This window comes from Phyllobates terribilis, unplaced genomic scaffold, assembly GCF_046119375.1.
Source record: "Phyllobates terribilis strain yellow unplaced genomic scaffold, ASM4611937v1 Scaffold_9__5_contigs__length_417890890, whole genome shotgun sequence".
NCBI lineage: Eukaryota > Metazoa > Chordata > Amphibia > Anura > Dendrobatidae > Phyllobates > Phyllobates terribilis.
This window is the reverse complement of record NW_027362769.1, coordinates 382,234,683-382,258,465: the sequence shown is the minus strand read 5'-3', so window position 1 is coordinate 382,258,465 and position 23,783 is coordinate 382,234,683. Positions and strand designations below refer to the sequence as shown.

General features: G+C 38.2%; 1 protein-coding gene across 3 annotated transcripts in view; it reads right to left on the bottom strand.

Annotated features, from left to right (window-relative positions):
* Window positions 1–3,406: 3,406 nt before the first annotated feature.
* Window positions 3,407–23,783, bottom strand: part of RGS11 (regulator of G protein signaling 11) — a 124,297-nt gene continuing 103,920 nt past the window's right edge. The window contains exons 18-20 of one of the 3 annotated variants that reach the window (XM_073648528.1): window positions 9,342–9,496; window positions 7,592–7,638; window positions 3,407–4,815 (exon numbers count right to left, since the gene is read on the bottom strand). In XM_073648528.1, coding sequence (XP_073504629.1) covers window positions 4,778–4,815; window positions 7,592–7,638; window positions 9,342–9,496 — 240 coding nt within the window. In that variant the 3' untranslated portion in view covers window positions 3,407–4,777. The remainder of the gene's footprint in view (window positions 4,816–7,591; window positions 7,639–9,341; window positions 9,497–23,783) is intronic. The other 2 variants (XM_073648527.1, XM_073648529.1) reach the window with 2 other exon arrangements.

The window sequence follows — 23,783 nt, the reverse complement described above, 5'->3', positions numbered from 1 at the left end:
GGAGTATAATACAGGATGTAACTCAGGATCAGTACAGGATCAGTAATGTAATCTATGTACACAGTGACTGCACCAGCAGAATAGTGAGTGCAGCTCTGGGTATAATACAGGATGTAACTCAGGATCAGTAATGTAATGTATGTACATAGTGACTGCACCAGCAGAATAGTGAGTGCAGCTCTGGAGTATAATAAATGATGTAACTCAGGATCAGTAATGTAATGTATGTACAGAGTGACTGCACCAGCAGAATAGTGAGTGCAGCTCTGGAGTATAATACAGGATGTAACTCAGGATCAGTAATGTAATGTATGTACACAGTGACTGCACCAGCAGAATAGTGAGTGCAGCTCTGGAGTATAATACAGGATGTAACTCAGGATCAGTAATCTAATGTATGTACACAGTGACTGCACCAGCAGAATAGTGAGTGCAGCTCTGGAGTATAATGCAGGATGTAACTCAGGATCAGTAATGTAATGTATGTACACAGTGACTACACCAGCAGAATAGCGAGTGCAGCTCTGGAGTATAATACAGGATGTAACTCAGGATCAGTAATGTAATGTATGTACATAGTGACTGCACCAGCAGAATAGTGAGTGCAGCTCTGGAGTATAATACAGGATGTAACTCAGGATCAGTACAGGATCAGTAATGTAATGTATGTGCACAGCGAGTGCACCAGCAGAATAGCGAGTGCAGCTCTGGAGTATAATACAGGATGTAACTCAGGATCAGTAATGTAATGTATGTACACAGTGACTGCACCAGCAGAATAGTGAGTGCAGCTCTGGAGTATAATACAGGATGTAACTCAGGATCAGTAATGTAATGTATGTACACAGTGACTGCACCAGCAGAATAGTGAGTGCAGCTCTGGAGTATAATACAGGAGGTAACTCTGGATCAGTAATGTATGTACACAGTGACTGCACCAGCAGAATAGTGAGTGCAGCTCTGGAGTATAATACAGGATGTACGTCAGGATCAGTAATGTAATGTACAAATATAAGCCACAAATTTATGTGTTCAGCTAAAAATATTTTCTTATCCTAATAATGTCATTTATCATTCACTGCACAGCTCATAATTCTGTCAGAGCCGGCCAAGTATAATAGGGACTATTCCAAGGTTAAGAGAACGTTGGGAGCCTAGATATACAACTAGTTGCAGACAAATGTCGTCATTGGAGCATTGCCCGTCCATGGCTGGACGCTGATACCGTGTACTGTAATGGGCAGAGTATATGTGATACAATGATGTCGGTTTACAATTTCTTAGATCACTTTTACTATTTCATTATTGACTGTCTATTCTAAAACTACTTGAGCATGTCCTGTTAGGCATTAGCACAGGACCATTTGGGGACTTTGCTTACGCTGCAAGTAGCGATATAAAATTATAATGCCAGGGCTGCCCAAGGTCTTCTTCCTTCGTTTACACCCATATGATGTATAATCACTATTGACCGTTGTATCTGCATTCTGGGTGGTGACTCTTTTCTCCTGCTTTGCCACTCAGGAGGCTGGTAAAGTTGTGTTGCAGCCTCTGAAGCTGACGGCCGTAACACGTTGAGGCTTAACGGAACCATAAAAGAGAAATCGCCCGAGAGTCCTGAGTGGGCGATGAAGCACATGGATTATTATGCTGAATGAGCTGCGAGGATTTCAGCTTCCCATGCACTGCCTCAAGATTCAGACTTTAAGTATACTTGACAACTTTTCTGGAAGATCTAGGAGGCTCCCAAAAAATGCAGAGACTTCCCAGATGCCCAGAAGAGTCAGCCACAACGTTCTTCAAGTCATCAATTCTGGAAGGTTTCTTCTGTCCCGGCGTCTTGGAGAGGTGAGGGCTCTGGTCCTTGTTGATTGTCCGCAGCGGTGTCATCAAGTCAACAGCACATGTGACCACTACAGCCAATCACTAGACTCAACTGCTCATTCAGCCCAATGATCAGACTCGGGGATTGGGGAAGGTGGGTAATGTTATTTTTTGTTATTTTAGATCTCTGCAACCTTATGTTACAATATTATTTTAAAAGGGACAATCCATTTAAAGCAAGGACAAGTGATTATAAACTACAGCCCCCACAATGGTGAGACATAAGATTATAAAGTAACTGCTGGAAATGGAAGGGAGGAGCCTCTATAAAGAGGAGGAGCCTCAATAAGGAAAAGTAGATTCTATAGAGGAGGAGCCTCAATAAGGAGGTTGGGCATCAATTAGGAGGAGGAGTCTCAATAAGGAAGAGGAGCTTTAATAAAGAGGAAGAGCTACAATGTGGAAGAGAGGCCTTAATACGGAGGGGCATCAATAAGAAAAAAGAGACACAATAAGGAGGAGAAACCTCAATAAGGAGGAGGAGCCTCATTAAGAAAGAAGAAACACAATAAGGAGAAAGAGCCTCAATAAGGAAGAGGAGCCTCAATAAGAAAGAAGAAACACAATAAGGAGGAAGAGCCTCAATAAGGAAAAGGAGCGTCAATAAGAAAGAAGAAACACAATATGGAGAAAGAGCCTCAATAAGGAAAAGGAGCCTCAATAAGAAAGAAGAAACACAATATGGAGAAAGAGCCTCAATAAGGAAGAAGAGACACAATAAAGAAGAAGATTCTCAATAAGGAGAAGGAGACTCAATAAAGAAGAGGAGCCTCAAGAAGAAGGAGCCTCAATAAGGACGAGGAGCCTCAATAAGAAAGAAGAGACACACTAAGGAGGAATAGTCTCAACAAGGAAGAGGAGTCTCAATAAGGAAGAGGAGCCTCAATAAGAAAGAAGAGACTCAATAAGGAGGAGGAGCCTCAATAAGAGGAACCTCAATAAGAAAGAAGAGACACAATAAGGAGGTAGAGTCTCAATAAGGAGGAAGAGCCTCAATAAAGAGGAAGAGTCGTAATAAGGAGGGGGAGCCTCAATAAGAAAGAGGAACCTTAATAAGAAAGAAGAGACACAATAAGGCGGAAGAGTCTTAATAAGGAGGAGAAGCCTCAATAAGGAAGAAGAGACACAATAAGGAGGAAGAGTCTCAATAAGGAGGAAGAGTCTCAATAAGGAGGAAAAGCCTCAATAAGGAATTAGATCCTCAATAAGAAGGAAGAAACATAATAAGGAGGAAGAGCCTCATTAAGAAAGAAGAGACACAATAAAGAGGAGGAGCATCAATTAGGAGGAAGAGCCTCAATAAGGAGGAAGAGCTTAAATAATGAGGACCCTCAATAAGGGAGAGCAGTGGCTTTAGCTTCTAAAATGTTCTTTTAATATTTATTATTACCATAAATGCCTACAAAAAATACCTTTAAAAAGACACAAAGGGTCAAATGTCACTGCTAAATGTGTTAACTGGGCATGGGTGTGAATATTTTTGCACAGCACGGTAAATATAGCTGAATCAATAATTACAGAATTCTTGATGTTTTTGTAAAAATCTCTTTATTCATCGTGACATAACAATATTATAAATAGATGACTGACCGTATATATATATATATATATATATATATATAATAAATAAGTACAGGAAATTCTCTACCCTATATATTGTGTATAGCAGGCGAAGAATTCATGGCAGCCCAAACTGCTAAGTTCCAGCATCACGTGCTGGGTAGTTAAAGGGAAATTCTACCTAAATGTATTGAACCTGTAAGACATGTTAGAAAGTAATAAAAGTTTTTGTTCATCCTCCTCAGAAAGTCTTCAGTGCATATTTGAGAGTGCAAAGTGTCAAAGGGTCACTCCAAATGCGACACGCTGTGCCTAGTGCAGGCCCCGAGGGGGTGGGGCATAATAGCTTGTTCGTGTCATGCTCCGCCCCCTCAGTTTCTACCCAGAGTTTTCCTTGAATTTTAAAGCAAACCACTCGTTCTGTGTGACAGAAGTAACCCCCGTGGCCTGCGGCTGTGCACTAACTACCCTATACACAGTGTATACTCAGATACACTGTGCGCTCAGTGGATCACTATCAACAATGCAGGAAGTGACTTTTTTACGCCATTGATTGTGCAAAGATCTAAATGTCCCATATAGTAATATGTCCAGATATAAGAGGACATGTGCTAATCAGTGCCTTGGCGATCAAACGGCGCCCCCTACGGACTAAAAAGAAGAGAGTAGACTGTCTGAAGATAAGTCTGAGTCATCCCACTTGTGTCCGGGTCACTGCCTCCTACAAGATCGGAACGAGTGCTGCTGTGACATTTGCTCTTTCCACCATTCGGTCACTGCCCACCACATGGTCAGTACACTCGTCTCCTGCTGCTTGTTTTACTATGTATCTATCAGTCTGCAATCCTCGGTTTCCCCTCCATAAATGATGACATTACCCCGTCACCTGCAGCTTACAACAGATGGGTATATAGGTCACTGCTTCCCACAGAAGCAGTACACTCCACCTCCGCTGCTGTCAATGTCTATATCCTTCCATCAGACTAAAGGAAAAGTCAGCAGCACATTGCAAGAAGCCTCGCTTTCTTAAAGAGCCCCGACCGCCTAAAAGGTGCCATGTATCCAAGACTTAGAATAAATTGAGTGGATGCAGAATTCACACATGTAATAATACCGCTATAATACGCCAACATCCAGCTCGTGCAGAGTGACCGACTATTTACATGTCGCACGTCCTCTCCTCCGTATGAAAGGCACCTGTTCTTCGAGACGGGAGATATTCAAGAGCGCCGAGGCAGCATCTCCCATCAGAACGCCGTGGAAGACTCTAAACTTTCCGTGTCCGCTTCCGTCTGTGATATCCGGGGATCTGGTTGGGCAGTGAAGACTTTATCTACAATATAGATTTGGCATTCCAGGGGATATTCATTCCTGTTTTAGAAAAAAAAAATACATAAAAAATGATATAATAAAAAGTTAGAAATTAAAATGTAAAACAAATGAGCAATTCAATTTGTAACAAATAAATTCGAGGCAAATCAAATCCTCCCCAAAAGTTAAGCAAATCTGCAGGATTCCAATTTTGGCCAATTCACTCACCTGTAGATTTAATATAATAAAAATATTTTTTTAGGATGTTTTTATTCTCTTTTTTTTTTTATAGGATTTTATTAAACATTTATGACCCAATTCATCATTTGTGCATTTTATTAAGTAATTGTTTTTTTGTCTTATCTTTCCTTTTTCGCCTTTTGGCCAAAATCAAGTACAATTGTGCACAAGTTTTGTAATTTTCGAAAAGTCTCAAATGATCAATCACACCTAGATAATGAAAACCACTCACTCCTATATTGTGGAGAAAAAAACTAAGAAATGAGAACTGGGAAAACTATTGTAAAAATGGTGCAAAAAGCCATAATAAATTTGCATAAAAATAACATAAAAATGCCTAAAAATGTAATCAATTTGCATAAAAAAAACATAAAAATGCCTAAAAATGTAATAAATTTGCATAAAAAAAACATAAAAATGCCTAAAAACTGAACCGTTAGATCCAAATTCATTATTGCAATCGTACCTTTTGTTGCCTTGTTTTTAGTGTTTGTCACCTGTTTTTTTTTCTTTGCACCGCAATCTTCTTTCAATTTGCACCATTTTTAGGGCATTAGAAAACTAAAAAATATGAACGTGCGTTATTTTTAAGACTATGGCGCAAAAATCCCAGTGAATGATGAATCGGGCCCAAAGTTTACGACATTTCAACAAGTCACAGATAATCAATTACCCTAAAACATCTGGATAACCAAAACCAATTCCATAATCCCGAAAAAAAAGATGAAAGCAAGTAAAGTTAGCTTAAAAATGGTGCATATTAAATCATGAAAAATATCTCTAATAGAAACATTTATCTACAGGAAAAAAAGGCAGCAAAGAAAGCTTGAAAAAAAGGCACAAAAGCAAGGATGAATCGGGACGTAAAATTTTATTTTTTACGTGTATTATTCAATCTTATGTTTGCATTTTACTTCAGCTTTTTATATCGAATGATTTAAGTTTTGTTTTTACTTTATTGTTTTTATATTTTTTTTTACTTTTTAATTACTTTTTTTTCCCTTGTTGTTACCTTTACTTATGCTTTTTACCCCTTTTTTTTTAACTTCCGAATTTGATTTAAACACTATATTTGCATTGTACTTCAGCTCTTAATATCGGATTATTTAACTTTTGTTTTTATTTTACTGTTTTTTTTTTTTTATTTTTTACTTTTTAATTACTTTTTTTTTCACTTGTTGTTACCTTTTTTTTTAAGCTACCGAGTTTGATTTAAACACTATATTTGCATTGTATTTCAGCTTTTTAGATCGGATGATTTAAGTTTTGTTTTTACTTTATTGTTTTTATATATTTTTTTTACTTTTTAATGACTTTTTTTTCCCTTGTTGTTACCTTTACTTATGCTTTTTACCCTTTTTTTTTTTAACTTCCGAATTTGATTTAAACACTATATTTGTATTGTACTTCAGCTCTTAATATCGGATTATTTAACTTTTGTTTTTATTTTACTGTTTTTTTGTTGTTTTTTTTTACTTTTTAACTACTTTTTTTTTTCTCTTGTTGTTACCTTTTTTTTAAGCTACCAAGTTTGATTTAAACACTATATTTGCATTGTATTTCAGCTTTTTATATTGGATGAGATTTAAACACTATATCTGCATTGTATTTCAGCTTTTCATATCGGATGATTTAAGTTTTGCTTTTATTTTATTGATTTTATTTTTTTTTGCTTTTTAATTATATTTTTATTTTCTCTTGCTGTTACCTTTGTTTCTTCAACTTCCGAGTTTCATTTTAAACACTATATTTGCATTGTATTCCAGTTTTTTATACCAGATAATTTAAGTTTTGTTTTTATTGTTTCTATTTATTTTTTTTACTTTTTAATTATATATTTTTTTTCACTTGTTGTGATCTTGACTTTTGTTTTTTACCTTTTTTTTTTTTAAACCTCCGAGTTTGAATTAAACACTTTGCTTACCGCATTTGTCATTTTGGTTTGAATTTTACAAAAGAAAAAAAAAAAAAAATTCCGGATCGGCGTCATGTTTGTGTCTCTGTAGATAACGTGGATTCGAAGTGAAGGCTTTTTCCATGTGAAATCTCATGGATAATAGACCTTATGTAATTTTTAAGAAGGCTCACAGATGGTTTTTAAATAATCTAAAGCTGGCCTGAAGCTTAATATATATATTTTTTTCTCTAGTTTTTTTTTTATTTGAAAATGTTCAGCTGGTGGAAAGCATTTTATTATAAAGGGAAGGGAACGCAGCACACAACACAGTGGGGGCCCCCTCCAGCAGTGAATTGAAGATTAACGCGGAGAAATATTAAAAGGCTTGTGATAGTCACAAAAGCAGAAGCAGACGTCTTTTCACTGACTTAGGGAACGTATTACTTTGAGATGGGTTATATCGGCGGCGCGTTCACAAAGACGGATTCATACAAAAGGTAAAAAAAAAAATCTCTGGGAAAATAGGTCAGCGCGTAATGTTAACTTCCTGAACTAATCTAGATGTATTTCTTACCTTTTTATCACAAAAAAAGGAAAAAAAATGAAACATACATGGCTACTGGATCAATCAATTGGCAAGACCCTAGACCAACGTCCAGGTCAGTGTTCCGGATTAGAGTCCTGCAAATCTTCTCCTACCTGCCGTCCTGTGTGAGTCGTGCCACAACCACGATGTTGTGCCATGCCTACAAATGACAGGTAGGATATGTTTCACTTTTGTCTGTGTCAGGATTCCAGTTGTCCATCTAAAGTTTCACCACTAGTGGCTGCTATTGTTCACGTTAATAATTGTGCTGCAATCCCACTCCTTACCACTGGAGGCTACTGTTGTGTTCTGCAAATTGCCCTTTACTAAGATGGCAGATTCTGTGGGATCCATCTTGTTTCCTGTTTGGGCCTACTGAAAGCCTCATGGATCTCTCACATTGCTTGAGTATTGTGTCTAGCTGTTAGCCTAGTTTCCAGTCTCCAAGCTCCTGACCATTCTTACCTAGATTGTTCTCACCTATCTACGGATTGTTTCCTAAAACTCCTTTTACTAACTACAAGAACTTCTACTACCCATTGTTGTTCCTGCTCGTGCTCCTTTGGCCACTGGTTTCCAGCAGTACTACGCCAGTATCATAACAGTCTGGTGGTTATGGTTTTTCAATTCCAAATGAAACTACTGATAAATAACATTTTTCACCACTACCAGAATCCCTACCAATAGGACCTAATTGGATATATGTCAACTCAAAGCCAGGCTGATGGCATTTTAACAGAGAGGTGTTTAATTTTTCTTAACAGCTGCTCATATCCATGGTTTCGCCTAAGCTTCTCTTCCTCTAGGGGTAAAGACTCAGTTGCTGCCATATCTTTATATCTAAATATCACTGGACATGGCAGAGTGACCTGATGGTTCCATTTTTGAATCACGGTGCCAAATGCATTTTTCATCACAGCTACTCATGTTTTTGCCTAAGCTTTTCTTCTTCTGAGGGTAAAGATTCACTTGTTGCCCTATCCCTGTATCTAAATACAGTAGTCATGGCAGAGTGGCCTGTTGGTTCCCTTTCTGATTCAAGGTGCCAACTGCATTTTTCATCACAGCTGCTCTTGATCAGTTTCGCCTAAACTTTTCTTCCTCTAGGGGTAAAGACTCAGTTGCTGCCCTACCTAAATATCATGGACATGGCAGAGCGGCTTGTTGGTTCTCTTTTCAAATAAGGGTGACAATTGCATTTTTAATCAAAGCTGCTCATGATCACAGTTTCACCTAAGCTTTTCTTCCTCTGGAGGTAAAGACTCATTTTCTGCCCTACCCCTATATCTATATTTATATACATACATACATATATATATATACAGTAAATATAGTAAATAAATGTATAAATAGTAATGTATAGATAGCTAGTAAATGTATATATACAAATATATATACATTAAACAATTTTAATTTTGTATCTTGTCCTGAAGTGCAATTTTTGGGGGGCCACAATAATACATAGGGGACTCCTGGACTTGCATTCAACAATAGCAAACACACATCAGGCCACTAGAAATAGGTCACGAGACAATGTATAGGACAATACAATAATAAGACGCGATATGTCTGCATGTTTGTGTTGAAAATTAACAGGCTGGACACAATCCCTCACCATTATTCAAAATGGCTGTCTCCAATATCCAAAATTTCACTTTAATTTGAATATTGCACAAAAATTCTGCACTTTTTTTTTTTTGTAAAAAAAAAAAATCAAAAAGATTACTCTGAGAAACTTTTACTTGACAGCTGTAAAAACTGCGACTGGCAATGGCGCCACCTTAAGTAATGGTTATAATAAATCGGAAATTATTGCGTCTTGTTAATGCAAGGTCCATAAAGAAAAGTGACTTGAGACTAAACCTCTCAGAGCCATTCGTGCTGGGAGATGGGAAGGTGGGAGAGGCTTCCAGGCGAGAGGAGGAGGCACCGTGCAAGGAACAGGGCGGTCTTTCTTCAGGACAAGCAGGCAAGAGGTTTCCAGGTAATTTAGCCAAGGGACTGCTTAACGGGGACAGCTGTACAAAGAGACAAATGGCAATGAGAAGGAGGAAACCGGACAAGGTGCAGCTGATTGTAAATAGCCAACATAGAAGCAAGAAACATATGATAATAATCACCCCCAAATTACCTGAAAGTGAATGTCCTCAACATTATTTTTTTTTCTTTTTGCCAAAATAGATAATAAAATTCTAAACACAATCCTAGTAACAGTCAGAGATCCATTTCTCTGATACAGAGATAGAATCTTATCATGTATCTCTGTATACAGGGTGCTCCCCCTAGTGATGGCTGCAGACAGAATCTTATCATGTATCTCTGTATACAGGGAGCTCCCCCTAGTGGTGACTGCAGACAGAATCTTATCATGTATCTCTGTATACAGGGAGCTCCCCCTAGTGGTGGCTGCAGACAGAATCTTATCATGTATCTCTGTATAGAGGGAGCTCCCCCTAGTGGTGGCTGCAGACAGAATCTTATCATGTCTCTCTGTATACAGGGAGCTCCCCCTAGTGGTGGCTGCAGACAGGATCTTATCATGTATCTCTGTATACAGGGAGCTCCCCCTAGTGGTGGCTGCAGACAGAATCTTATCATGTATCTCTGTATAGAGGGAGCTCCCCCTAGTGGTGGCTGCAGACAGAATCTTATCATGTATCTCTGTATACAGGGAGCTCCCCCTAGTGGTGGCAGCAGACAGGATCTTATCATGTATCTCTGTATACAGGGAGCTCCCCCTAGTGGTGACTGCAGACAGGATCTTATCATGTCTCTCTGTATACAGGGAGCTCCCCCTAGTGGTGGCAGCAGACAGAATCTTATCATGTATCTCTATATACAGGGAGCTCCCCCTAGTGGTGGCTGCAGACAGAATCTTATCATGTATCTCTGTATACAGCGAGCTCCTCCTAGTGGTGGCTGCAGACAGAATCTTATCATGCATCTCTGTATACAGCGAGCTCCTCCTAGTGGTGGCTGCAGACAGAATCTTATCATGTATCTCTGTATACAGCGAGCTCCTCCTAGTGGTGACTGCAGACAGGATCTTATCATGTCTCTCTGTATACAGGGAGCTCCCCCTAGTGGTGGCTGCAGACAGAATCTTATCATGTATCTCTGTATACAGCGAGCTCCTCCTAGTGGTGGCTGCAGACAGGATCTTATCATGTCTCTCTGTATACAGGGAGCTTCCCCTAGTGGTGACTGCAGACAGAATCTTATCATGTATCTCTGTATACAGCGAGCTCCTCCTAGTGGTGACTGCAGACAGGATCTTATCATGTCTCTCTGTATACAGGGAGCTCCCCCTAGTGGTGGCTGCAGACAGAATCTTATCATGTATCTCTGTATACAGCGAGCTCCTCCTAGTGGTGGCTGCAGACAGAATCTTATCATGTATCTCTGTATACAGGGAGCTCCCCCTAGTGGTGGCTGTAGGCAGAATCTTATCATGTATCTCTGTATACAGGGAGCTCCCCCTAGTGGTGACTGCAGACAGAATCTTATCATGTATCTCTGTATACAAGGAGCTCCCCCTAGTGGTGGCTGCAGACAGAATCTTATCATGTATCTCTGTATAGAGGGAGCTCCCCCTAGTGGTGGCTGCAGACAGAATGTTATCATGTATCTCTGTATACAGGGAGCTCCCCCTAGTGGTGGCTGCAGACAGGATCTTATCATGTATCTCTGTATACAGGGAGCTCCCCCTAGTGGTGGCTGCAGACAGAATCTTATCATGTATCTCTGTATAGAGGGAGCTCCCCCTAGTGGTGGCTGCAGACAGAATCTTATCATGTATCTCTGTATACAGGGAGCTCCCCCTAGTGGTGGCAGCAGACAGGATCTTATCATGTATCTCTGTATACAGGGAGCTCCCCCTAGTGGTGACTGCAGACAGGATCTTATCATGTCTCTCTGTATACAGGGAGCTCCCCCTAGTGGTGGCAGCAGACAGGATCTTATCATGTATCTCTGTATAGAGGGAGCTCCCCCTAGTGGTGGCTGCAGACAGGATGTTATCATGTATCTCTGTATACAGGGAGCTCCCCCTAGTGGTGGCAGCAGACAGGATCTTATCATGTGTTTCTGTATACAGGGAGCTCCCCCTAGTGGTGACTGCAGACAGGATCTTATCATGTATCTCTGTATACAGGGATCTCCCCCTAGTGGTGGCTGCAGACAGAATCTTATCATGTATCTCTGTATACAGGGAGCTCCCCCTAGTGGTGACTGCAGACAGAATCTTATCATGTATCTCTATATACAGGGAGCTCCCCCTAGTGGTGGCTGCAGACAGAATCTTATCATGTATCTCTGTATACAGGGAGCTCCCCCTAGTGGTGGCTGCAGACAGAATCTTATCATGTATCTCTGTATACAGGGAGCTCCCCCTAGTGGTGGCTGCAGACAGAATCTTATCATGTATCTCTGTATACAGCGAGCTCCTCCTAGTGGTGGCTGCAGACAGAATCTTATCATGTATCTCTGTATACAGGGAGCTCCCCCTAGTGGTGGCAGCAGACAGGATCTTATCATGTATCTCTGTATAGAGGGAGCTCCCCCTAGTGGTGGCTGCAGACAGGATGTTATCATGTATCTCTGTATACAGGGAGCTCCCCCTAGTGGTGGCAGCAGACAGGATCTTATCATGTGTCTCTGTATACAGGGAGCTCCCCCTAGTGGTGACTGCAGACAGGATCTTATCATGTATCTCTGTATACAGGGAGCTCCCCCTAGTAGTGGCTGCAGACAGAATCTTATCATGTATCTCTGTATACAGGGAGCTCCCCCTAGTGGTGACTGCAGACAGAATCTTATCATATATCTCTGTATACAGGGAGCTCCCCCTAGTGGTGACTGCAGACAGAATCTTATCATGTATCTCTGTATACAGGGAGCTCCCCCTAGTGGTGGCTGCAGACAGAATCTTATCATGTATCTCTGTATACAGGGAGCTCCCCCTAGTGGTGGCTGCAGACAGAATCTTATCATGTATCTCTGTATACAGGGAGCTCCCCCTAGTGGTGACTGCAGAAAGAATCTTATCATGTATCTCTATATACAGGGAGCTCCCCCTAGTGGTGGCTGCAGACAGAATCTTATCATGTATCTCTGTATACAGGAAGCTTCCCCTAGTGGTGGCTGCAGACAGAATCTTATCATGTATCTCTGTATACAGGGAGCTCCCCCTAGTGGTGGCTGCAGACAGAATCTTATCATGTGTCTCTGTATACAGGGAGCTCCCCCTAGTGGTGGCTGCAGACAGGATCTTATCATGTATCTCTGTATACAGGGAGCTCCCCCTAGTGGTGGCTGCAGACAGAATCTTATCATGTATCTCTGTATACAGGGAGCTCCCCCTAGTGGTGGCTGCAGACAGAATCTTATCATGTATCTCTGTATACAGGGAGCTCCCCCTAGTGGTGGCTGTAGGCAGAATCTTATCATGTATCTCTGTATACAGGGAGCTCCCCCTAGTGGTGGCTGTAGGCAGAATCTTATCATGTATCTCTGTATACAGGGAGCTCCCCCTAGTGGTGGCAGCAGACAGGATCTTATCATGTATCTCTGTATACAGGGAGCTCCCCCTAGTGGTGGCAGCAGACAGGATCTTATCATGTATCTCTGTATACAGGGAGCTCCCCCTGGTGGTGACTGCAGACAGGATCTTATCATGTCTCTCTGTATACAGGGAGCTCCCCCTAGTGGTGGCAGCAGACAGGATCTTATCATGTATCTCTGTATAGAGGGAGCTCCCCCTAGTGGTGGCTGCAGACAGGATGTTATCATGTATCTCTGTATACAGGGAGCTCCCCCTAGTGGTGGCAGCAGACAGGATCTTATCATGTGTCTCTGTATACAGGGAGCTCCCCCTAGTGGTGACTGCAGACAGGATCTTATCATGTATCTCTGTATACAGGGAGCTCCCCCTAGTGGTGGCTGCAGACAGAATCTTATCATGTATCTCTGTATACAGGGAGCTCCCCCTAGTGGTGACTGCAGACAGAATCTTATCATGTATCTCTATATACAGGGAGCTCCCCCTAGTGGTGGCAGCAGACAGAATCTTATCATGTATCTCTGTATACAGGGAGCTCCCCCTAGTGGTGACTGCAGACAGAATCTTATCATGTATCTCTGTATACAGGGAGCTCCCCCTAGTGATGGCTGCAGACAGAATCTTATCATGTATCTCTGTATACAGGGAGCTCCCCCTAGTGGTGACTGAAGACAGAATCTTATCATGTATCTCTGTATACAGGGAGCTCCCCCTAGTGGTGACTGCAGACAGAATCTTATCATGTATCTCTGTATACAGGGAGCTCCCCCTAGTGGTGGCTGCAGACAGAATCTTATCATGTATCTCTGTATACAGGAAGCTTCCCCTAGTGGTGGCTGCAGACAGAATCTTATCATGTATCTCTGTATACAGGGAGCTCCCCCTAGTGGTGGCTGCAGACAGAATCTTATCATGTATCTCTGTATACAGGGAGCTCCCCCTAGTGGTGGCTGCAGACAGAATCTTATCATGTATCTCTGTATACAGCGAGCTCCTCCTAGTGGTGGCTGCAGACAGAATCTTATCATGTATCTCTGTATACAGGGAGCTCCCCCTAGTGGTGGCTGTAGGCAGAATCTTATCATGTATCTCTGTATACAGGGAGCTCCCCCTAGTGGTGGCTGGAGACAGAATCTTATCATGTATCTCTGTATACAGCGAGCTCCTCCTAGTAGTGGCTGCAGACAGAATCTTATCATGTATCTCTGTATACAGGGAGCTCCCCCTAGTGGTGACTGCAGACAGGATCTTATCATGTCTCTCTGTATACAGGGAGCTCCCCCTAGTGGTGGCAGCAGACAGGATCTTATCATGTATCTCTGTATAGAGGGAGCTCCCCCTAGTGGTGGCTGCAGACAGGATGTTATCATGTATCTCTGTATACAGGGAGCTCCCCCTAGTGGTGGCAGCAGACAGGATCTTATCATGTGTCTCTGTATACAGGGAGCTCCCCCTAGTGGTGACTGCAGACAGGATCTTATCATGTATCTCTGTATACAGGGAGCTCCCCCTAGTGGTGGCTGCAGACAGAATCTTATCATGTATCTCTGTATACAGGGAGCTCCCCCTAGTGGTGACTGCAGACAGAATCTTATCATGTATCTCTATATACAGGGAGCTCCCCCTAGTGGTGGCAGCAGACAGAATCTTATCATGTATCTCTGTATACAGGGAGCTCCCCCTAGTGGTGACTGCAGACAGAATCTTATCATGTATCTCTGTATACAGGGAGCTCCCCCTAGTGGTGGCTGCAGACAGAATCTTATCATGTATCTCTGTATACAGGGAGCTCCCCCTAGTGGTGACTGCAGACAGAATCTTATCATGTATCTCTGTATACAGGGAGCTCCCCCTAGTGGTGACTGCAGACAGAATCTTATCATGTATCTCTGTATACAGGGAGCTCCCCCTAGTGGTGGCTGCAGACAGAATCTTATCATGTATCTCTGTATACAGGAAGCTTCCCCTAGTGGTGGCTGCAGACAGAATCTTATCATGTATCTCTGTATACAGGGAGCTCCCCCTAGTGGTGGCTGCAGACAGAATCTTATCATGTATCTCTGTATACAGGGAGCTCCCCCTAGTGGTGGCTGCAGACAGAATCTTATCATGTATCTCTGTATACAGCGAGCTCCTCCTAGTGGTGGCTGCAGACAGAATCTTATCATATATCTCTGTATACAGGGAGCTCCCCCTAGTGGTGGCTGCAGACAGAATCTTATCATGTATCTCTGTATACAGGGAGCTCCCCCTAGTGGTGGCTGGAGACAGAATCTTATCATGTATATCTGTATACAGCGAGCTCCTCCTAGTGGTGGCTGCAGACAGAATCTTATCATGTATCTCTGTATACAGGGAGCTCCCCCTAGTGGTGGCTGCACAGATAGAATTCTATCATTTTGACTATGCATGGTATTTGGATTTCTGTATCAGAAAATGGGGTAGTGACCATTATAATGATATGGTAATAAATTAATCAGCTCAAAATATTGTCTCTATTTGAATTAAATAAAAGTTCAAAGGTGGACATTCGCTTTAAAAAAACAGAGTCCTTCCGCCTCCCCCAGTCATTGTCGGCCCCTTAGGATACTCTGATGAGTCGTGTGTGTGTCTTAAGAAAAGATAATTTTTTTTTTTTTGACAAAAAAATGTTCTCTGGAGAATTAGTCAGAAACAGAATGAAGTCATATGTTGTGAGAGTCCTGGGAAGAGTCTCATTCGGAGAAGCTAAGAAATGATGAACAGCAGGGTCTCCTGTCAAGGATCCAGTGAGAAAATAATCTCCTCTTATAAATATCTAAACAAGTAAATCATGCTGTCGTCCACGTAGAACCAGGATGAAAGTAAATATATATATTTTTTTGCAGTTTCATATTTAGCCAGTAGGTGGCGACAGTGAAACATAGTCTATTATATTGCAGGGGGAGACGCTGCTGTGATATATTATTGATTACAGCTTCATTGTAATGAGCAGCGTACTCATATGTATGAGATCACATCTAGGAGTGTCAGCCTACATACTGCCTGCATATATGAGAGATGCAAGATTGCAGACATCCATTGGCTTGTATAAAGCCTGATTATTAGCCGGCCCGTTGTGTAACAATGGCGTTCACCCCCCACCCCCCCCAAGGCATAAATGAATTTGATGATGAAATGACGTCTTTAAATAAACCTTGAAGGAAATGTCTCATTTCAGTTCAGATACAATCTGACTCATTCATTAAAAAAATGCCAGAAGTCAAAGGAAAATACACATTCATTTACCGAAAAATTCTTCACAGTCAAAAGAAAAAAAGGAACGTTATATCAAGAGAAATAAAGTCACAAAGATGAGGCAATGACAACACCAACTGGGAGGTCTCTAAGAATGAGATTTTCCTTCATTAATACCTAATTAACTTTATTATTTCCAGATCACTCAACCACAAGGAAACAGATATGACATATCCTAATAGGAAATCCATTTTACTAAAGGGAAGCTGAGCATAATGAGCTGTCTAAGTACAATAATACTGCCCCCTATGTACAGGAATATAACAACTATAATACTGCCCCCTATGTACAGGAATATAACAACTATAATACTGCCCCTATGTACAAGAATATAACTACTATAATACGGCCCCCTATGTACAGGAATATAACAACTATAATACTGCCCCTATGTACAACAATATAACTACTATAATACTGCTCCCTATGTACAAGAATATAACTACTATAATACGGCCCCCTATGTACAGGAATATAACAACTATAATACGGCCCCCTATGTACAGGAATATAACAACTATAATACTGCCCCCTATGTACAGGAATATAACAACTATAATACTGCTCCCTATGTACAGGAATATAACAACTATAATACTGCCCCCTATGTACAAGAATATAACAACTATAATACTGCCCCCTATGTACAGGAATATAACAACTATAATACTGCCCCTATGTACAAGAATATAACTACTATAATACTGCTCCTATGTACAAGAATATAACTGCTATAATACTGCTCCTATGTACTAGAATATAACTACTATAATACTGCCCTCTATGTACAAGAATATAAATACTATAATACTGCCCCTATGTACAAAAATATAACTACTATAATACTGCTCCTATGTACTAGAATATAACTACTATAATACTGCTCCTATGTACAAGAATATAACTACTATAATACTGCTCCTATGTACAAGAATATAACTACTATAATACTGTCCCCTATGTACAAGAATATAACTACTATAATACTGCTCCTATGTACAAGAATATAACTACTATAATACTGCTCCTATGTACTAGAATATAACTACTATAATACTGCTCCTATGTACAAGAATATAACTACTATAATACTGCTCCTATGTACAAGAATATAACTACTATAATACTGCTCCTATGTACAAGAATATAACTACTATAATACTGCTCCTATGTACAAGAATATAACTACTATAATACTGCTCCTATGTACAAGAATATAACTACTATAATACTGTCCCCTATGTACAAGAATATAACTACTATAATACTGCCCCCTATATACAAGAATATAACTACTATAATACTGCCCCCTATGTACAAAAATATAACTACTATAATACTGCTCCTATGTACTAGAATATAACTACTATAATACTGCTCCTATGTACTAGAATATAACTACTATAATACTGCTCCTATGTACAAAAATATAACTACTATAGTACTGCTCCTATGTACATGAATATATATACTATAATACTGCCCCCTATGTACAGGAATATAACAACTATAATACTGCCCCTATGTACAAGAATATAACTACTATAATACTGCCCCCTATATACAAGAATATAACTACTATAATACTGCCCCCTATGTACAAAAATATAACTACTATAATACTGCTCCTATGTACTAGAATATAACTACTATAATACTGCTCCTATGTACAAGAATATAACTACTATAATACTGCTCCTATGTACTAGAATATAACTACTATAATACTGCTCCTATGTACTAGAATATAACTACTATAATACTGCTCCTATGTACAAAAATATAACTACTATAGTACTGCTCCTATGTACATGAATATATATACTATAATACTGCCCCCTATGTACAGGAATATAACAACTATAATACTGCCCCTATGTACAAGAATATAACTACTATAATACTGCCCCCTATATACAAGAATATAACTACTATAATACTGCTCCCTATGTACAAGAATATAACTACTATAATACTGCTCCTATGTACAAGAATATAACTACTATAATACTGCCCCTATGTACAAGAATATAACTAGTATAATACTGCCCCCTATGTACAAGAATATAACTACTATAATACTGCCCCCTATGTACAAGAATATAACTACTATAATACTGCTCCCTATGTACAAGAATATATCTACTATAATACTGCTCCCTATGTACAAGAATATAACTACTATAATACTGCCCCCTATGTACAAGAATATAACTACTATAATACTGCTCCCTATGTACAGGAATATAACTACTATAATACTACTCCTATGTACAAGAATATAACTACTATAATACTGCCCCTATGTACAAGAATATAACTACTATAATACTGCCCCCTATGTACAAGAATATAACTACTATAATACTGCTCCTATGTACAAGAATATAACTACTATAATACTGCCCCCTATGTACAAGAATATAACTACTATAATACTGCTCCTATGTACAAGAATATAACTACTATAATACTGCTCCCTATGTACAAGAATATAACTACTATAATACTGCCCCCTATGTACAAGAATATAACTACTATAATACTGCCCCTATGTACAAGAATACAACTACTATAATACTGCTCCTATGTACAAGAATATAACTACTATAATACTGCCCCTATGTACAAGAATACAACTACTATAATACTGCCCCATATGTACAAGAATATAACTACTATAATACTGCTCCTATGTACAAGAATATAACTACTATAATACTGCCCCTATGTACAAGAATATATCTACTATAATACTGCTCCTATGTACAAGAATATAACTACTATAATACTGCTCCTATGTACAAGAATATAACTACTATAATACTGCTCCTATGTACAAGAATATAACTACTATAATACTGCCCCCTATGTACAAGAATATAACTACTATAATACTGCCCCCTATGTACAAGAATATAACAACTATAATACTGCCCCCTATGTACAAGAATATAACTACTATAATACTGCTCCTATGTACAAGAATATAACTACTATAATACTGCCCCTATGTACAAGAATATAACTACTATAATACTGCCCCCTATGTACAAGAATATAACTACTATAATACTGCTCCTATGTACAAGAATATAACTACTATAATACTGCCCCCTATGTACAAGAATATAACAACTATAATACTGCTCCTATGTACAAGAATATAACTACTATAATACTGCTCCTATGTATAAGAATATAACTACTATAATACTGCCCCCTATGTACAAAAATATAACTACTATAATACTGCCCCTATGTACAAGAATACAACTACTATAATACTGCTCCTATGTACAAGAAAATAACTACTATAATACTGCCCCCTATGTACAAGAATGTAACTACTATAATACTGCTCCTATGTACACGAATATAACTACTATAATACTGCTCCTATGTACAAGAATATAACTACTATAATACTGCTCCTATGTACAAGAATATAACTACTATAATACTGCCCCTATGTACAAGAATATAACTACTATAATACTGCCCCTATGTACAAGAATATAACTACTATAATACTGCCCCTATGTACAAGAATACAACTACTATAATACTGCTCCTATGTACAAGAATATAACTACTATAATACTGCTCCTATGTACAAGAATATAACTACTATAATACTGCCCCCTATGTACAAGAATATAACAACTATAATACTGCTCCCTATGTACAAGAATATAACTACTATAATACTGCCCCTATGTACAAGAATACAACTACTATAATACTGCTCCTATGTACAAGAATATAACTACTATAATACTGCCCCCTATGTACAAGAATATAACAACTATAATACTGCTCCCTATGTACAAGAATATAACTACTATAATACTGCCCCCTATGTACAAGAATATAACAACTATAATACTGCTCCCTATGTACAAGAATATAACTACTATAATACTGCCCCTATGTACAAGAATACAACTACTATAATACTGCTCCTATGTACAAGAATATAACTACTATAATACTGCCCCCTATATACAAGAATATAACTACTATAATACTGCCCCCTATGTACAAAAATATAACTACTATAATACTGCTCCTATGTACTAGAATATAACTACTATAATACTGCTCCTATGTACAAGAATATAACTACTATAATACTGCTCCTATGTACTAGAATATAACTACTATAATACTGCTCCTATGTACTAGAATATAACTACTATAATACTGCTCCTATGTACAAAAATATAACTACTATAGTACTGCTCCTATGTACATGAATATATATACTATAATACTGCCCCCTATGTACAGGAATATAACAACTATAATACTGCCCCTATGTACAAGAATATAACTACTATAATACTGCCCCCTATATACAAGAATATAACTACTATAATACTGCTCCCTATGTACAAGAATATAACTACTATAATACTGCTCCTATGTACAAGAATATAACTACTATAATACTGCCCCTATGTACAAGAATATAACTAGTATAATACTGCCCCCTATGTACAAGAATATAACTACTATAATACTGCCCCCTATGTACAAGAATATAACTACTATAATACTGCTCCCTATGTACAAGAATATATCTACTATAATACTGCTCCCTATGTACAAGAATATAACTACTATAATACTGCCCCCTATGTACAAGAATATAACTACTATAATACTGCTCCCTATGTACAGGAATATAACTACTATAATACTACTCCTATGTACAAGAATATAACTACTATAATACTGCCCCTATGTACAAGAATATAACTACTATAATACTGCCCCCTATGTACAAGAATATAACTACTATAATACTGCTCCTATGTACAAGAATATAACTACTATAATACTGCCCCCTATGTACAAGAATATAACTACTATAATACTGCTCCTATGTACAAGAATATAACTACTATAATACTGCTCCCTATGTACAAGAATATAACTACTATAATACTGCCCCCTATGTACAAGAATATAACTACTATAATACTGCCCCTATGTACAAGAATACAACTACTATAATACTGCTCCTATGTACAAGAATATAACTACTATAATACTGCCCCTATGTACAAGAATACAACTACTATAATACTGCCCCATATGTACAAGAATATAACTACTATAATACTGCTCCTATGTACAAGAATATAACTACTATAATACTGCCCCTATGTACAAGAATATATCTACTATAATACTGCTCCTATGTACAAGAATATAACTACTATAATACTGCTCCTATGTACAAGAATATAACTACTATAATACTGCTCCTATGTACAAGAATATAACTACTATAATACTGCCCCCTATGTACAAGAATATAACTACTATAATACTGCCCCCTATGTACAAGAATATAACAACTATAATACTGCCCCCTATGTACAAGAATATAACTACTATAATACTGCTCCTATGTACAAGAATATAACTACTATAATACTGCCCCTATGTACAAGAATATAACTACTATAATACTGCCCCCTATGTACAAGAATATAACTACTATAATACTGCTCCTATGTACAAGAATATAACTACTATAATACTGCCCCCTATGTACAAGAATATAACAACTATAATACTGCTCCTATGTACAAGAATATAACTACTATAATACTGCTCCTATGTATAAGAATATAACTACTATAATACTGCCCCCTATGTACAAAAATATAACTACTATAATACTGCCCCTATGTACAAGAATACAACTACTATAATACTGCTCCTATGTACAAGAAAATAACTACTATAATACTGCCCCCTATGTACAAGAATGTAACTACTATAATACTGCTCCTATGTACACGAATATAACTACTATAATACTGCTCCTATGTACAAGAATATAACTACTATAATACTGCTCCTATGTACAAGAATATAACTACTATAATACTGCCCCTATGTACAAGAATATAACTACTATAATACTGCCCCTATGTACAAGAATATAACTACTATAATACTGCCCCTATGTACAAGAATACAACTACTATAATACTGCTCCTATGTACAAGAATATAACTACTATAATACTGCTCCTATGTACAAGAATATAACTACTATAATACTGCCCCCTATGTACAAGAATATAACAACTATAATACTGCTCCCTATGTACAAGAATATAACTACTATAATACTGCCCCTATGTACAAGAATACAACTACTATAATACTGCTCCTATGTACAAGAATATAACTACTATAATACTGCCCCCTATGTACAAGAATATAACAACTATAATACTGCTCCCTATGTACAAGAATATAACTACTATAATACTGCCCCCTATGTACAAGAATATAACAACTATAATACTGCTCCCTATGTACAAGAATATAACTACTATAATACTGCCCCTATGTACAAGAATACAACTACTATAATACTGCTCCTATGTACAAGAATATAACTACTATAATACTGCCCCCTATGTACAAGAATATAACAACTATAATACTGCTCCCTATGTACAAGAATATAGCTACTATAATACTGCTCCTATGTACAAGAATATAACTACTATAATACTGCCCCCTATGTACAAGAATATAACAACTATAATACTGCTCCTATGTACAAGAATATAACTACTATAATACTGCTCCCTATGTACAAGAATATAACTACTATAATACTGCCCACTATGTGCAAGAATATAACTACTATAATACTGCCCCCTATGTACAAGAATACAACTACTATAATACTGCTCCTATGTACAAGAATATAACTACTATAATACTGCCCCCTATGTACAAGAATATAACAACTATAATACTGCTCCTATGTACAAGAATATAACTACTATAATACTGCTCCCTATGTACAAGAATATAACTACTATAATACTGCCCACTATGTACAAAAATATAACTACTATAATACTGCCCCTATGTACAAGAATACAACTACTATAATACTGCTCCTATGTACAAGAATATAACTACTATAATACTGCCCCCTATGTACAAGAATATAACTACTATAATATTGCTCCTATGTACACGAATATAACTACTATAATACTGCTCCTATGTACAAGAATATAACTACTGTAATACTGCTCCTATGTACAAGAATATAACTACTATAATACTGCCCCTATGTACAAGAATATAACTACTATAATACAGCCCCTATGTACAAGAATATAACTACTATAATACTGCCCCTATGTACAAGAATACAACTACTATAATACTGCTCCTATGTACAAGAATATAACTACTATAATACTGCCCCCTATGTACAAGAATATAACAACTATAATACTGCTCCTATGTACAAGAATATAACTACTATAATACTGCTCCTATGTACAGGAATATAACTACTATAATACTGCTCCCTATGTACAAGAATATAACTACTATAATACTGCTCCTATGTACAAGAATATAACTACTATAATACTGCCCCCTATGTACAAGAATATAACAACTATAATACTG